General features: G+C 37.6%; 1 protein-coding gene across 1 annotated transcript in view; it reads right to left on the bottom strand.

Annotated features, from left to right (window-relative positions):
- Positions 1–427: 427 nt before the first annotated feature.
- map3k10 (mitogen-activated protein kinase kinase kinase 10) overlaps positions 428–13,937 on the bottom strand; it is a 36,951-nt gene continuing 23,441 nt past the window's right edge. The window contains exons 2-11 of the mRNA XM_039684059.2: positions 13,312–13,492; positions 13,094–13,242; positions 9,723–9,898; positions 8,260–8,503; positions 7,794–7,916; positions 6,569–6,704; positions 5,958–6,067; positions 5,612–5,838; positions 4,048–4,582; positions 428–2,985 (exon numbers count right to left, since the gene is read on the bottom strand). Of these exons, the coding sequence (XP_039539993.2) occupies positions 2,588–2,985; positions 4,048–4,582; positions 5,612–5,838; positions 5,958–6,067; positions 6,569–6,704; positions 7,794–7,916; positions 8,260–8,503; positions 9,723–9,898; positions 13,094–13,242; positions 13,312–13,492 (2,279 nt within the window). The 3' untranslated portion in view covers positions 428–2,587. The remainder of the gene's footprint in view (positions 2,986–4,047; positions 4,583–5,611; positions 5,839–5,957; positions 6,068–6,568; positions 6,705–7,793; positions 7,917–8,259; positions 8,504–9,722; positions 9,899–13,093; positions 13,243–13,311; positions 13,493–13,937) is intronic.

Raw genomic sequence — 13,937 nt, 5'->3', positions numbered from 1 at the left:
TAAACAGACCAGTGTCTGTGCACGTGCACGATGGAGCTTCGATCTTGTACATTATTTAAACCGTTTCTTTGAAAATGTTTGTCATCGACATTTATTTATTTTTTTTTTTTAAAAAGAAAAAGCAAACGGAACTGATAATAACGAGGCCGTTGTATTTGTGCTTACTTGAAACAAGCACAAAACAACATTCATTCTAGGAAGGAATCCATCACTTGGATCACGCGTCATAACTTGCAGTGCGGGACTTCGTCGCCATCTAGTGGGCATTTAAAAAAAATCTCGACCTGGCTTTATTTTTTATTATGGGAATAAAATTATGCATTGGGCTTGAATTCCTTCTCATTTTGACACATGTAAGATCCAAAATCCTCACCATAACAGATCTGCGGCTACATATATGACAGAAAATGACAAATATGACAGAAAATGGGTTTCAAAACCAACATTTCACTGCTTGTAACAATTATTTTAATAAATACTCTTAGTGTTCCTCACACAGGAAATAAGGTGGTGGGTTTGTTCAACCCTCCTGCACAGAGAATTACTCCATACAAATGATAACAATATGAACACAAAAACACATGCACACACACCCGCCCGCTCACACACACACACACATACAGACATACTCATTGGTGGACAGTCAAAAAAAATACTGTCTACTACCAGGTTTAACGGTTCAGAACAACGAATTTGAAAACCCTCCAAGTGTGTTTCTCAGCACCGTTCAGTCCATCCAAAGAACATCCACATCATCAGTGAGTGATCTCATGTGCCCTGACATGACACGTGTCCTCTGTGTACATACGTACTGTTCCTTTCTCTTCGAGTTGAATTGTTCAGTTGCTGGAGGAAGAACGTCACTTCAGGAGGTAAGGAACACACTCATTGAAACAGGTACATGTTTGCTATTTATTGCCAATTACAAAAACCCTCATGTTCCCATTTCTGTCCTTCTCTCCTCAGGAGCTGGCATTTAGTCTGATTTGATGTCGAGAGGGGGAAGGAAACTCTCTTGAGGAGAATAAATGAGCAGACTCATCCTGACACGCACAGTAAGAGGCACTTTCCAGGAATACGGTAAAAACAGCTGAAGTTGTTGGAGGGCAAACTAATTACATCAGCCGTTTTATTCATTTTTCTGTAAGATTTGCAACTCTGTTAGCAAATTTTGGGGAATATACACAAAAGTTTGGGGGTCAGTGAGATTTTATTTGTTGTTAAAGAAATTAGTATTTTTATACAACAGGGATGCATTCAAATGTGAAATGTATAAATAAAAAAGGGAATTGTGACTATCTCACAATTCTCTCTCAGGATTGTGTGATATAAACTCGCAATTGGAAAATTTGCGAGGGAATTGCGAGTTTATATCCCTTTAAGTAGATATCAACAACAAGTATATATAGGATCTAAAAATTCTGTTTTGATCAGGAATAAATGAATAAATAATTAAAAAATATTAAAGTAGTTTATACTTCATAGTTTTTTGGATCAAATAAATGCAGCCTTGGTGAGCAGAAGACACTTTAAAAAAACATTCAAAATCATAATGCCAAACCTTTGAACACTAGTGTAGAATTGTTTGGGATCAATAAATCCAGTTTAAAACCCTGGTTCATTTGATTTAGTTATTTTCTTGCAATAAACATTACAAATAAATTGATACAATTGATCACATAAAAAAGGAAAAATGGTAGTGATAAATAAAGCTGTCGAAGTTAGCAAATAACCCATTTATTTTCCATAAATTAGAAACTATTTAGATCATTTTTTCTGGTTACTGTTTAAAATTGAGCTGGTCATGCAGTCAACAATGTACAGTAATGTAATATAATTTTCTTTGACGTTAAATATTTTGTATTGGGAGGAAAATCATGCAAATTTTTGCTCATTAAAATGTACTAATAAACTAATTTAATACCAATATTACAGAATTGGTCAAACTATATTTGGTGGATATCGCAAAAAGGCCATTTTAATAAACTGGAATACAAACATTTAATGTTTTTTTAAAACAACCTGCTTTTCATGATTGGTTCAACAAAACGGAAAAAAAAGTGTACCCTATTCATGAAAAGTGCCAAGTACACATGGAGAGAAAGTGTCTGCTCATGGTTAATTTCACATTTCGCACATGTGATTAGGTCGAGTCAGAGAAAAAAATATAAAATTCTTATAGTACACCTATTTTTATATCCGTATATTACAATGAATACATCTCCCTGTGTCATTGCAGTTAATTGCATACACGATTCTCCTGATTATAATTACAGAAAGCATCACTGAACTTTACACTGAACACACTGGAGGGAACTTGGCCGAAAAGCAGGTTGTGTCCACAGAGACCACGATGAGGAAGAGGCCGGAGATAAGAACGAGACGAGGAAGGTCACAGGCCTACAGTACTCCTCCACATGTGATAAAGCTTCTCACTAGAGTCACTGAAAACCTATTAACCGCTATCCAGAAGGCATATGTCTACCACATCAGAGCTGCCTGTGTTCTTAAGGGATCACAGGGCAAACTGTGGGGAAACCTCTTCCGAGAGCGGGTTTAGGGGGCATCGGCACAGGTGGTGGGGCTTCTATGAGAAATTTTGAGCGCATAGAGTGGCTTGCGGGCGTTTTCCGCACAGGGGAACGGTGCTGTCCTGGCTCTGGCCCTCCATGTCCATGTCCAGAAGGCTCTGACGGGCGGCGCTCACTCCACTGTCACCCGAGCCCAGCGGACTGTCACAGCTGCTCCCTGGAGATGAGCTGAGCGTCTGTGACCGGGACGAGAGTTTCCACGGGTCCGGACGTGCCCGAGCTGGGGTGGGTCGAGGGCGGGGAGCGAACTCCAGGGTTTTGGGACGCTCCAGCGTTCCCGTGTGGCTGTCCGGCTCGGGCACGGGAATTGGAGGGGGGGGTTTGCGCCGGTGGGCCGAGGGGTAGACCGTAGACGGGTCGGGTAGGCGTGGAATGTCAAGAGTTTCACGAGAACCTGAACACATGAACGACATGATAGACTCAGTACATGACGTTATCCCACACATTTTTATCCCTGAATTCTATTTAATGATACTTATTTTTGCTTTATTGATAATTATTTCCTCCTCAAGTGTACATTACCATAAAGCAAAAAAATAAAATAAATAAATACATTCAAAAAGGCATTACTGTGATACAAAAATTATACATGATTTAAATAATTTATGTATAATATAATGAAAAATGTATTACAGTAATTCGAATTACTGTCGAGAATAATGGGAATTACAAAAAAAAAAATTAAAACAAATTTGGGTGGTTTCTGAATATTGTCTTTATGCTGATTGTTGTATAATCATTACAAAAAGATCTCATTCTCATTACTGTAATATATAATATATACACAATATATGCAATATACAGCAATAATAAATGTATTATATTCAGGAGAATCACTCTTGATTGCAAAAACATTAAAACAAGTAAATTAGTTCTTAGTTTTCCAAATTATTTTAAAAGATCTTCTTTATGCAAATATATATAAATCTATATGAAATCTATTTTATGATCATTGCAAAATTGATATAATCACTGTTAATATGAAACAAATAACACATTATTGTAAATATTTTAAGCATATATTATGTATGCAAATAGTATTAATATTGTAAATATTTTAAATGAAATTAATTAATATTGTTATTAATAATGAAATTGAAATTAATATTGTAAATATTTGAAATGTTTTAAATGACCATTGCAAAACTGTATATAAAAAACTGTTAATTATAAATATTATACATATTTTAAGCATATATTATGAATGTGAATCATATTGATATGAATGAAAAACACTTAAGATTAATGGAAATTACAAAAAAGTTCAAACAAATCTTGGTGGTTTTAAAATATTGTCTAAACATTTACTAAAGAACCAAAAAAATCTCATTACAGTAAATATTTGAAATGTTTTAAAGTACTTACACATCATGGAAGTATTACTTATTAAAACGTAATTTTGCGATGTGATTCGAAAGGTTCACACAATAACATTTGACGTTACCAATGAGTGTACCTTTAAATGAGACGATGATGGGGGCTGTCGTGGGGGGGAAGGGCATACTCCCGTCAGAAGGGGTGCGTCGATGTCCCACGACCGTCTGCGCCCGAGGGCGAATGGCCCCGTCCGAGGGTGTGCGCCGGTGCCCGCGGTTTAACGCCATCGCCACAGAGACGTGTGTGGGTGTGAGGGACTGGTTGGGCTCTCGTTTGAAGCTCTCCGCCTTCAGGTCCAGCAGAGGGTTCAAAGAGGGCGCAGGAGACACCCCCGGATGAGCACCACTGGGGGTCGGGGTGAAGTCTTCAGGATCAGATGGTAACAGTGACTTGGTGGAGTTGCAGTCGGACAGGGAGGACAGGGAGAGGAGGGTCACGGAGGGAGACGGGTCCGTGCTGGGCAGGGTGGAGTCGTGATGCCGGTTGTGGGACAGGGAGAGGGACAGGGTCCGGCTGGGAGGAGAAGTGCTGCGTCTGAATCGACCCGTGCGCTGGAACAGGCCCTCCTTCTTCTTCTTCTGCTCCTCTCGCGGGTCCTGCTCATCTTGACTCATCTGTACACCAATCGATGAATAATGTCACATGAGATCAACGTAAGGTAAAAATAAATTGATTATTCCAAGGGGTTCATTAATTGCATGGATGTCAATTATCACCATATATTAATATCTATGAGTATCTTTGCAATATATATATATAAAAAAATTGCATTGTTATTACAGTAAATCAAAATAAAACAATAATAAATAATTTTTGGAATACTGTATATAGATTTGTAACATTATAGAAATATTTGTTGCACTTTATGCAAAAAATAGCATCTAATTTTGCAATGACGTGTGTGTGTATATATATATATATTAGTGCTGTCAAATTGATTAATAATGATTAATCGCATATAACAAAAGTTTGTATAAATGATATATGTGTATATATATTAGTATGATGTGCATATATACACACATTTTATATATATTCATATTTAACATATTATATATAAATATAGTTTATATAATACACACAAATATTTAAATATATATAAATTTTTTGTAAATTTAAATAAATAATAACATACTTACATATTCAATTAAAATCATTAATTTGCATATTATATTATCATATATATGATGTATATGTGTGTTTGTCTCTGTGTGTATATATATATATATGCATATATACACATATTATATATATATATATATATATATATATATATGTGTGTGTGTTTGTCTCTGTATATATATATATATATATATATATATATATTATATATAAATAAAGTTTATATAATGTACACAAATATATAAATATATAGACATTTTTAAATTAAAATGAATAAAATCTACTTACATATTCAATTAAAATCATTAATTTGCATAAATACAGTACAATTAAATGTATAATAATTATTAATGAAAGTATTAATCAATATTTGCAATCTTGTTTATGACGTATAAATAAAAAATTGCCAAAAAAACCCCCAGCTATGTCCAGCTATAATCTGTTCTTCTCCAAATGAACCTCTTTTCTTTCATTACTTTCTTTCTTTCCCACACTCTCACTCTCTAACAGTGTGTGTGTACCTGTTGTCGTCCCAGCTGGTAGACGTCGGCACCGAGTCCCACCGCTGCCAGTATGGAGGCACAGCCCAGCAGCAGAAGCTCGCTCTTCTTCCTTTGACCGCAGCGTCGCAGCGTTAAGTCCTGTGAGCCTGTCCCCGATCCTGAGCCCACCTCCTCCATCGCTCCGTTACTGCCCAGCTCAGGAGCCAGACGTCCTGGAGAACCGTCATCCAACTCACAGTGCTCCTCTACACACAAGATACGGGTGGTGAAGTAACAAGGCGAAACAGGCCATGAAATTACTATGAAGTTATAGTGTTGGGTCATAACAGTTGTCAAATCTGAGAAGAACGTGACTCCGACTCACCCATTTCATTCAGACTTGAGAATCCAGCTGTTATAGGAGCATGTTTTGGGGACTTCCCCAGATTTGGAGCACTGGAGGACCACACCTTGCCCTCGCCAAGTGATTTTAACCTAAAAAAAAAAGTGAAGTGTATAAGACACATGCCTTTGGTGTGAGAGACCCGGGTTTGAATCCACTGTGAGACACCAATGTGTCCCTGAGCAAGACACTTATCCCCTAGTTGCTCCTCTGACATATATAGCAATTGTAAGTCGATTTGGATAAAAGCGTCAGCTAAATTAATAAATGTAAAAACGGTAGGGGGCGCTGTTACACATCTTCTAAAAAAGTACAAAATCTCCTGATCAAAACACAGGCGAAAAAGTAGCAGAAACAAACGATAGCATATGTAATCTATTTTATACATCATCAATATTAAAGGGCGTATAAATTAAAAGTGCCTGATGTTACTGAATGAAATGTCAGGATAATGACGGGCTCGATCTATGTTTTAATCATCGTTCTGAATCAGATCTGATTTTTCTCAGCCTTTGATGTTGCTTTTTTATGAAATTTCCCACAAAACGCTGGCGGGAAAATATTTAATATCCTTCAATATCCTTTTGGTGTACCTGTCCTCCCCCCCGACTCTCTCACGCTGATGTGTGGAGCTCGGTCCCCATGTTCGGCCCTTCTTCTTGGTCCCGAGGTCCTCTTTCTTACACACTGCCGTCCGGCCCCACGTCTTCCTCCCATCACTGGGTGTCACTAGACCACACATACAAGTGATGGCAGCAATATGAACACATTTCAGAAAATATTCAACTGTTTTAGCAAACGACATATTATTGCTACGAAACTCTACATGAAGTATGGTTTAAATAGAAACACTTTCACAGACACGATAAGCTTTTAAAGCATTAGTTCACTTTAAAAAAAACTTTTGCTGATAATTTACTCACCCCCATGTCATCCAAGATGTCCACGTCTTTCTTTCTTCAGTCGAAAAGAAATTTAAGGTTTTAGATGAAAACATTCCAGGATTTTCTCCATATAATGGACTTCAATGGGAACCAAACGGTTCAAGGTCCAAATGAGAGTTTCAGTGCAGCTTCAAAGGGCTTTAAACGATTCCAGACGATGAATAAGGGTCTTATCAAGCGAAACGATCGATCATTTCAAAAATAAATAAAAAAGTTTAAGTTTTATAAGCACAAATGCTCGCCTTGCTCTGTTCTGTGATGAGCGTTCGTGACTCTCCTGTTCGAGCTCGTTCATCAAAATGAATGAATCGTATTTCAAGTCATTTCATTCATTTCGTTCGTTGAATAAACCAAATGACTCGAAAAAAGATTCGTTCATTTTGATTTTTGAACGAGTTTGAACAGGAGAGTCACGAACGTGCATCACAGAACAGAGCAAGGCGAGCATTTGAGCTTATAAAACTTAAACTTTTTTATTTATTTTTTTAAACGACCGATCATTTCGCTTGATAAGACCCTTATTCATCGTCTGGTGTTGTTTAAAGCCCTTTGAAGCTGCATTGAAACTCTCATTTGGACCTTGAACCGTTTGGTTCCCATTGAAGTCCATTATATGGAGAAAATCCTTAATTTCTTTTCGACTGAAGAAAGAAAGACATGGACATCTTGGATGACATGGGGGTGAGTAAATTATCAGCAAAAGTTTTTTTATAAGTGAACTACTCCTTTAAGTGTTTAGGTATTGATTGTTGGCACATGGCAGTGCAGGCATCCGTCAATATGTACTAAGCTGACCAGCAATGCACTCTGGTTCTTGTTTATTCCACTACATAAAAGCAAACGAATGTTGTGTATTCCTCTGTTCTTGACTCACGGCGTATCGCTCTGAGGCGAGGGATGACCCCTGGGCTGGCTGGAGGAGTGGTGCTTTCGCTCCCCTGACCTTTCCTCTTGTCCACGCTGGGTGACGCCTGCACCGTGATCTTATGCTCGAAACCTAAAACAGACACAGGCTTAACTGACGTTCACACCAAGGACAATGACTATTGTCTATCCAGCTCTCAGATTTAATCAAAAATATCTTAATTTGTGTTTGAAAAGTCTTACGGGTTTGGAACAACATGAGGGCGAGTAATTACTGACAGAATTTTCATTTTGGGGTGAACCGGCCCTTTAAGGACATATTGATTTGGACTTTTTTCCAGGCATTACAATTTACAATCTGTAAATTATTTTATGGCTTCCTTTTAAATTTGATTTGGATTTGAAATAACAATGATTTGATTAAAAACAACAAATAAACAAATGTATATATCTAGTTAGATTCCCATTCCACCCACCAGATGGCAGACTGATGGAGTTGCTGTCCCTGCCGAGTTTAAGCAGTCTGCTGCTTAAATGGCCTTTGCGTTTTTTAACATGTGGTTTCTCCTGATACATCTGATGGATGATGATGTTGAGCTCTCTCTCTACAATGTCGATCTCCCGCTCGGCTAACTCCTGCTCGCGCCTCCTCAGGTGCTCCTCTTGCTCCCTCTGCTCCTCAGCGGCCCGTGCCAGAGTCTCCTCCCAGGATCGCAACTCCTAATGAACAGGCAGTCATTTACACCACTAATCCACTACGCCTACAAGGTATTGCTTCTCATATCCTTAGTGTCATTTTTTTAAGGTGTAGATGATGCGATTTTTCCACGGATTAGGCTAATTTGTATATTGGTTCAGAATACTTGTGTAAACATAGGGTCTTTTAATCACACAAAATCTCTACTGTATCTTTATTAAATCCTAATTTATTTATCAAATATCAACCTGTAAATGTGTACACTACCTTTCAAAGGTTTGGGTCCATAAGATTTTTTCCCCCCACAGTATTACTGTATTTTTTTACAAAAAAAAATTAACAAATTAATACTTTTATTAAGCAAGGATGCATTAAATCTGATCAAAAGTGTCAGTAAAGACTTTTACACTGTTGATGTCTAAATAATAAATGCTGTTCTTTTGAACTTTCTATATTTCAGAGAATCTTGTGCATGTATCATGGTTTCCACAAAATGTTAAGCATACAATATTTTCAACATTGATAATAATAAGAAATATTTCTTGAAAACCAAATCAGCATTTAATTTTCTTTTTTGCACATTTCAATGATTTCTGAAGGAACGTTATTTTTTAAATACGATTGTAATTACTTTATTAATTAAAAAGTTAAACAGTTATTTTAAATTGTAATATTATGCTACAATATTACCGTTTTTATATGTATTTTCGATCAAATAAATGCCTAGACGAACATGAGACGTTAAAAAAATGTATTGACCTTAAACTTTTGAACGGTACTATACTTTTTAAATTATTTTGAACTTATTTTTAATTTTAAAAATGATCATTTAAAAACTTGATGCAACTTTTATGTGACCTGGTTTTAACAAATAGTAGATTAATATAAATTATTATATAAATATTATGGTATTTTTTGGTAACTGACAGTAAAAAAAAAAATAAAGCAAAATTGTACTGTATTATTATAGATATTTTATTTGAAAGTGAAAAACAAACTTGACAGCACTTTGACGTGACATTTAGTATGTTAATTAATATTATTAAATGAAAAATATTCATTATATAGTTAAATTGGTTAATTATGTAGTATTTCTTGTGTAAACAGTGTAAATATCAACTGAAACATGAATTAAACTATTGCACTAAAAATATTTCAGGAGTCCAGAGCAAGCTACAAGCTAGGCCATTAAATCCCTGAGATGCACCAGACGTGAAACAAACATCTATTAATGGTCTATACCTTCTCCTTTGCTCGTAGTTCATCAAACATCTGCTGGATCTCCAGCCTCCAGTCTTCCTGCAGGGAATGGAAAGACTCCAGGGGCATCTGGAACATGGCTGATTGCTCAATGTCCAGCAGTCTCTTGAGGATACTCCCGAAACAAGGACGTCCATGTGGGTTAGGACACCAACACTCTACAGAGAGAGAGAAAAGGTAGGATGATTCTCAACTCTAAGCAAAAGATGCTTTCCAACAGGTTTTATCATAGTTTTTGTCCAACTTGAACTCAAAACTACGATAAAAAGCTGTTGAAAGCATCTTTTGCAGCAATTTTTGTGTGAGCACCCCAGACTCGGTGAGTTTCACGTCTTTGTAAACTAAAGTTGAATGCGCTTTATGAGGGATTGTTCCAGTGCACCTATGCAACCATTGTGGAGGTGGGGGGGGGGTGAACCACAGAAACTTCTCGGGACGGCAGCATGTGTCCAAGGCTCAATCCCAATTCACCCCTTGCCCCTACCCTTGGGAGTCCTGATTCTTGGGGCCTGATTTCTGAGGTCATGGCTCCTAAACGTACAGTGAGAGAGCTTCAAATACGACGGTAGTCACGATCTTGTGTCCAAAGATTAACTGCGATCATTTTCTGACAGTGTCAGAGATTTATCATGATCATCTCACAGTGTGTTTGCAACATGAAATGGCGTATTGATCAATGCGACTTGAAAACTTAAAGGTTTTTTTTTATTATTCTATAATGTTTCCTGGGTTGCCCTTATAATTTTAGTATGTTTTTTAGATCAAAAATAGTCATAATTTAGAAATAAAAGCCATTTTTCCTAGCCTGATTTTAGCCTCTGCTTAGAACGGTCTGTTAGAAGGGGCGTGTCTGCTGTGGGATTCAGTGGAACCGCCCACTGCTGTGATTGGCTGACATGCTTGCATATGAAATAGCTACATATTACATGTGAAACTCTCTTGAATACGTTTTACTACAGCTATAATACGTTTTTACTATTACAGATATCGAGATTACTGAATCGTGAGAAGTCTATATTAGTCTATATTCAAAAAGGAAAACCGACGCTGCGGCTGCAGATAACGTAACGTTAAACAAAGCAGCGCGTGCTTACCGAATATCAATAAATAAATCCTGCTTTTTTTTTTTTTTTTTTTTTTTGAGGGGTATTACTGAATATATATATTTTTTTTTTTACTGATCTCTTAAGTTGTCAAATTGATATATTCCATGTCACTTTTGTCTTTATTCTTCTTTATTTATGTTTATTCTATGTTTTTTGTGGTTATGTTTATTATGGTTCCCATGAGTGTAAAACAAATTCCCCTTTGGGGCAATAAAGGTTTCATTCATTCATAAACACTTTCTTTAAATAAGATTATTTTCATCCTACTCAAAGAAACGATGTGAAGTTGACAATAGTCTGGCTTGACTTGAGAGAAAGATTAACTTACCTGTCTCCTAGCCATACAAAACTTTGAGAGTTGAGTCGGCGCATTTCCAGAGAAAATAAAATTAACCCATTGTTTCCTCAGAGGCTCGGATGAAGGAACTAAAAAATACTTTTGTGTTCATTTGTACATCCGAACACTGAGCAACTGCCACGCTTCGCTCGTTTGCAAGCCATGATATTTCTCTCGAGGAAAAACTCAAATCTCAAAGCTAGGAAAAAAAAAAAAAAACGCGCCTGCGTGTGTTCGTACGTCTCTGGGTGGGCAAAGCAGAGAAAGGGGAGTAACCTTTCCACTATTATGACGTTTATAGGGGGAGATTCTAGATCAGCACGTCTGAGATGCAGAGAAGAGAAAAATAGCCAAAGCTCGGTTTACACCGATTGAAAATTCTAGACACGAGGGGACCAAATACAGTCTAGGGGAACTCATATTAATGTTAAAAAACCTCCGAAAATGAAAATTTCATGTCAGGGGACCTTTAAAACTGCTTTCCTCAAGCTCCATTTGCCTCGCCACGACCCATCCATATTCTTCTCTTCATTTCAGCACACATAAAAACCACAATTTCCAAAGTGTGATTCTTGCTCTATTTGTTCACCACTAGCTCACGATGACGACGGTTTATTCTTTTATAATAACTATAGTCACAGCCCTAGATTCAATACTCATCATCATACAGTCTACATGCATGTGGTACCCTAGTTTATTAGATCCATGTCGTACAGTGCGATTTGTAATGATCTTATAGGATTGCTGAAATCGTACAGTCTGTAGCAGGCGTAAGTAATCCTAAAGAGCTTGATGAGCTTGTTCAGGTGTGTTTAATTAGGGTTGGAGTAAAACTCTTCAGCAGGGACGTGCACAGACATTTTAAGGGGCAGGGGCTCAAGTGAAAAAAAGGGCACTTCTCATAATTTTTTTTTAAATTTATTTTACTTTTTTTTAAACAAAAAAGTATATATATTAACACGACTCTAATATAAAAAAAAAAATAAAAAGTTAATTTTATCTTCCTCAAACTCATACGATTGTTTAATTTTTAAAAGATGTCTACAAAATAATCAGTTCACACAGAAATCATGGTCTCCTTAGTTTTCATAGGTTTATAGAGCAGCAAAGGAAACCATGCCAGAGTGTGTCAATCAAGTACATATTTGATGGTGACATGGACTTCACATTTGAGGGAGAAATGTAGGGCCTATCATCATCATCATCAAATAAAACTTCTGTAGATTTCTTCTAAATTCACCAATTTAGATTTCTAAACTTCAGGGGAAAGACTCTTGATGTAGCTATGCAAGTCATTAACTTTAATAATAAGAATTTTAGGCCATACAAATTCATAAAAACGTCCGGATTTTACATACAAGGCCATAAATTACATTTAGCCACGTCTTAAAATATGCTCATTCATTCATTATCACTATACAATTTTTCGCGATAAAACGAGATCAAGTTCGAGTCAAAATCGTCAATAGTCTATATCAATATAGAGTTCGATAAACGTTCGCTAATGTTTTTGTGTTGCAAAAGCACAACGAAACACATTTGAAGCGCGCGACTGTTTATCCGCTCGGCTCAAAGTCCAAACGGCAGCGCGAGCTCACTAGAGGTGACGCGTTTACTCTGATCGGCGCTTCAGAACTCCTGACCTGATATTTAGATACACTATGCATTAAATATATTTGTTTGACAGGGAAACTGTGCGCAAATAGTAATATGTATTTTCTTAAAAAAATAAAATAAAAAAGCACCCCAAAGAAAAAAAGGGCACTTTCTCTCCAGGAATAAAAAGGGCAGGTGCTCAAGCCCCCTTTGATGTCTATGTGTGCACGTGCCTGCTCTTCAGGATAGTGGACCTTGAGAGCCAGAGTTGAGATCTCCTGATGTTCACACGGTTTAAGCAAAACTGTTCTTACCTCCCAGCAGCTGTGCAAAGGCCTCGGGGCAGGTGGAGGGAATGGGAAGGGTCAGCTTGTTCATGGCAACTCCATACGCCACAGCCAAAGCGTCAATTTCACGGTACGGCACCTCACCAGTCAGCAGCTCCCAGAGTAACACCCCAAAACTAACACGAAAAAGACCATAAGAACCTCTAGTTAGGCTGTAAAACACAGTCCACAGGGGAACAGCTCACCTCCATACATCGCTGCTTTTTGAGAACAGTGACAGCTTGATGACCTCTGGAGCCATCCAGGCATACGTGCCCGCCGCGCTCATCTTTGTGGTGCGATGCCATTCCCGAGCGAGCCCGAAGTCTGTGATCTTCAGGGTCTTTCCACACAGGTCGTCTCTCTCCACGGGCTCCAGAATCAGAACTGAAATGAGGAGCAGAGACATATCAAGCCAAAGTGGATTGACAATCCATCGGTGAGATTTCTTGATTAATGAATAGTGGGAACAATAACAACTTTTGCATGTAATATCCAGTAAGGAGTCTCAGTAACCATATCAGAAGGTTTACACATGGATGGAAAAACAACACCCTTGATTTGCAATTAAGATAAAACTGAAGTGCAAATGTAACACACATTTGAGTCATATGAGAATGATGTACAGTGACACCTCAAGAAAACAAAACATAGATCTCTATAGAGGTCTGCACCCCCGCGGGACTCCCGCGGGACCCGCGGGTCGCGACGCAAAACAGTGCGGCGCGGGAGAAATTTTGAAAGGTCAATGCGGGAGCGGGCGGGATGATGAGGTGCACTTGCGGGTGCGGTCGTGAGGGATGATGCGCTGCACTCCCGCAAATTAAATTTG

The sequence above is a fragment of the Pimephales promelas genome, chromosome 10 (assembly GCF_988280905.1).
Source record: "Pimephales promelas chromosome 10, fPimPro1.hap1.1, whole genome shotgun sequence".
Classification (NCBI taxonomy): Eukaryota; Metazoa; Chordata; class Actinopteri; order Cypriniformes; family Leuciscidae; genus Pimephales; species Pimephales promelas.
This window is presented reverse-complemented; position numbering and strand designations above follow the sequence as displayed.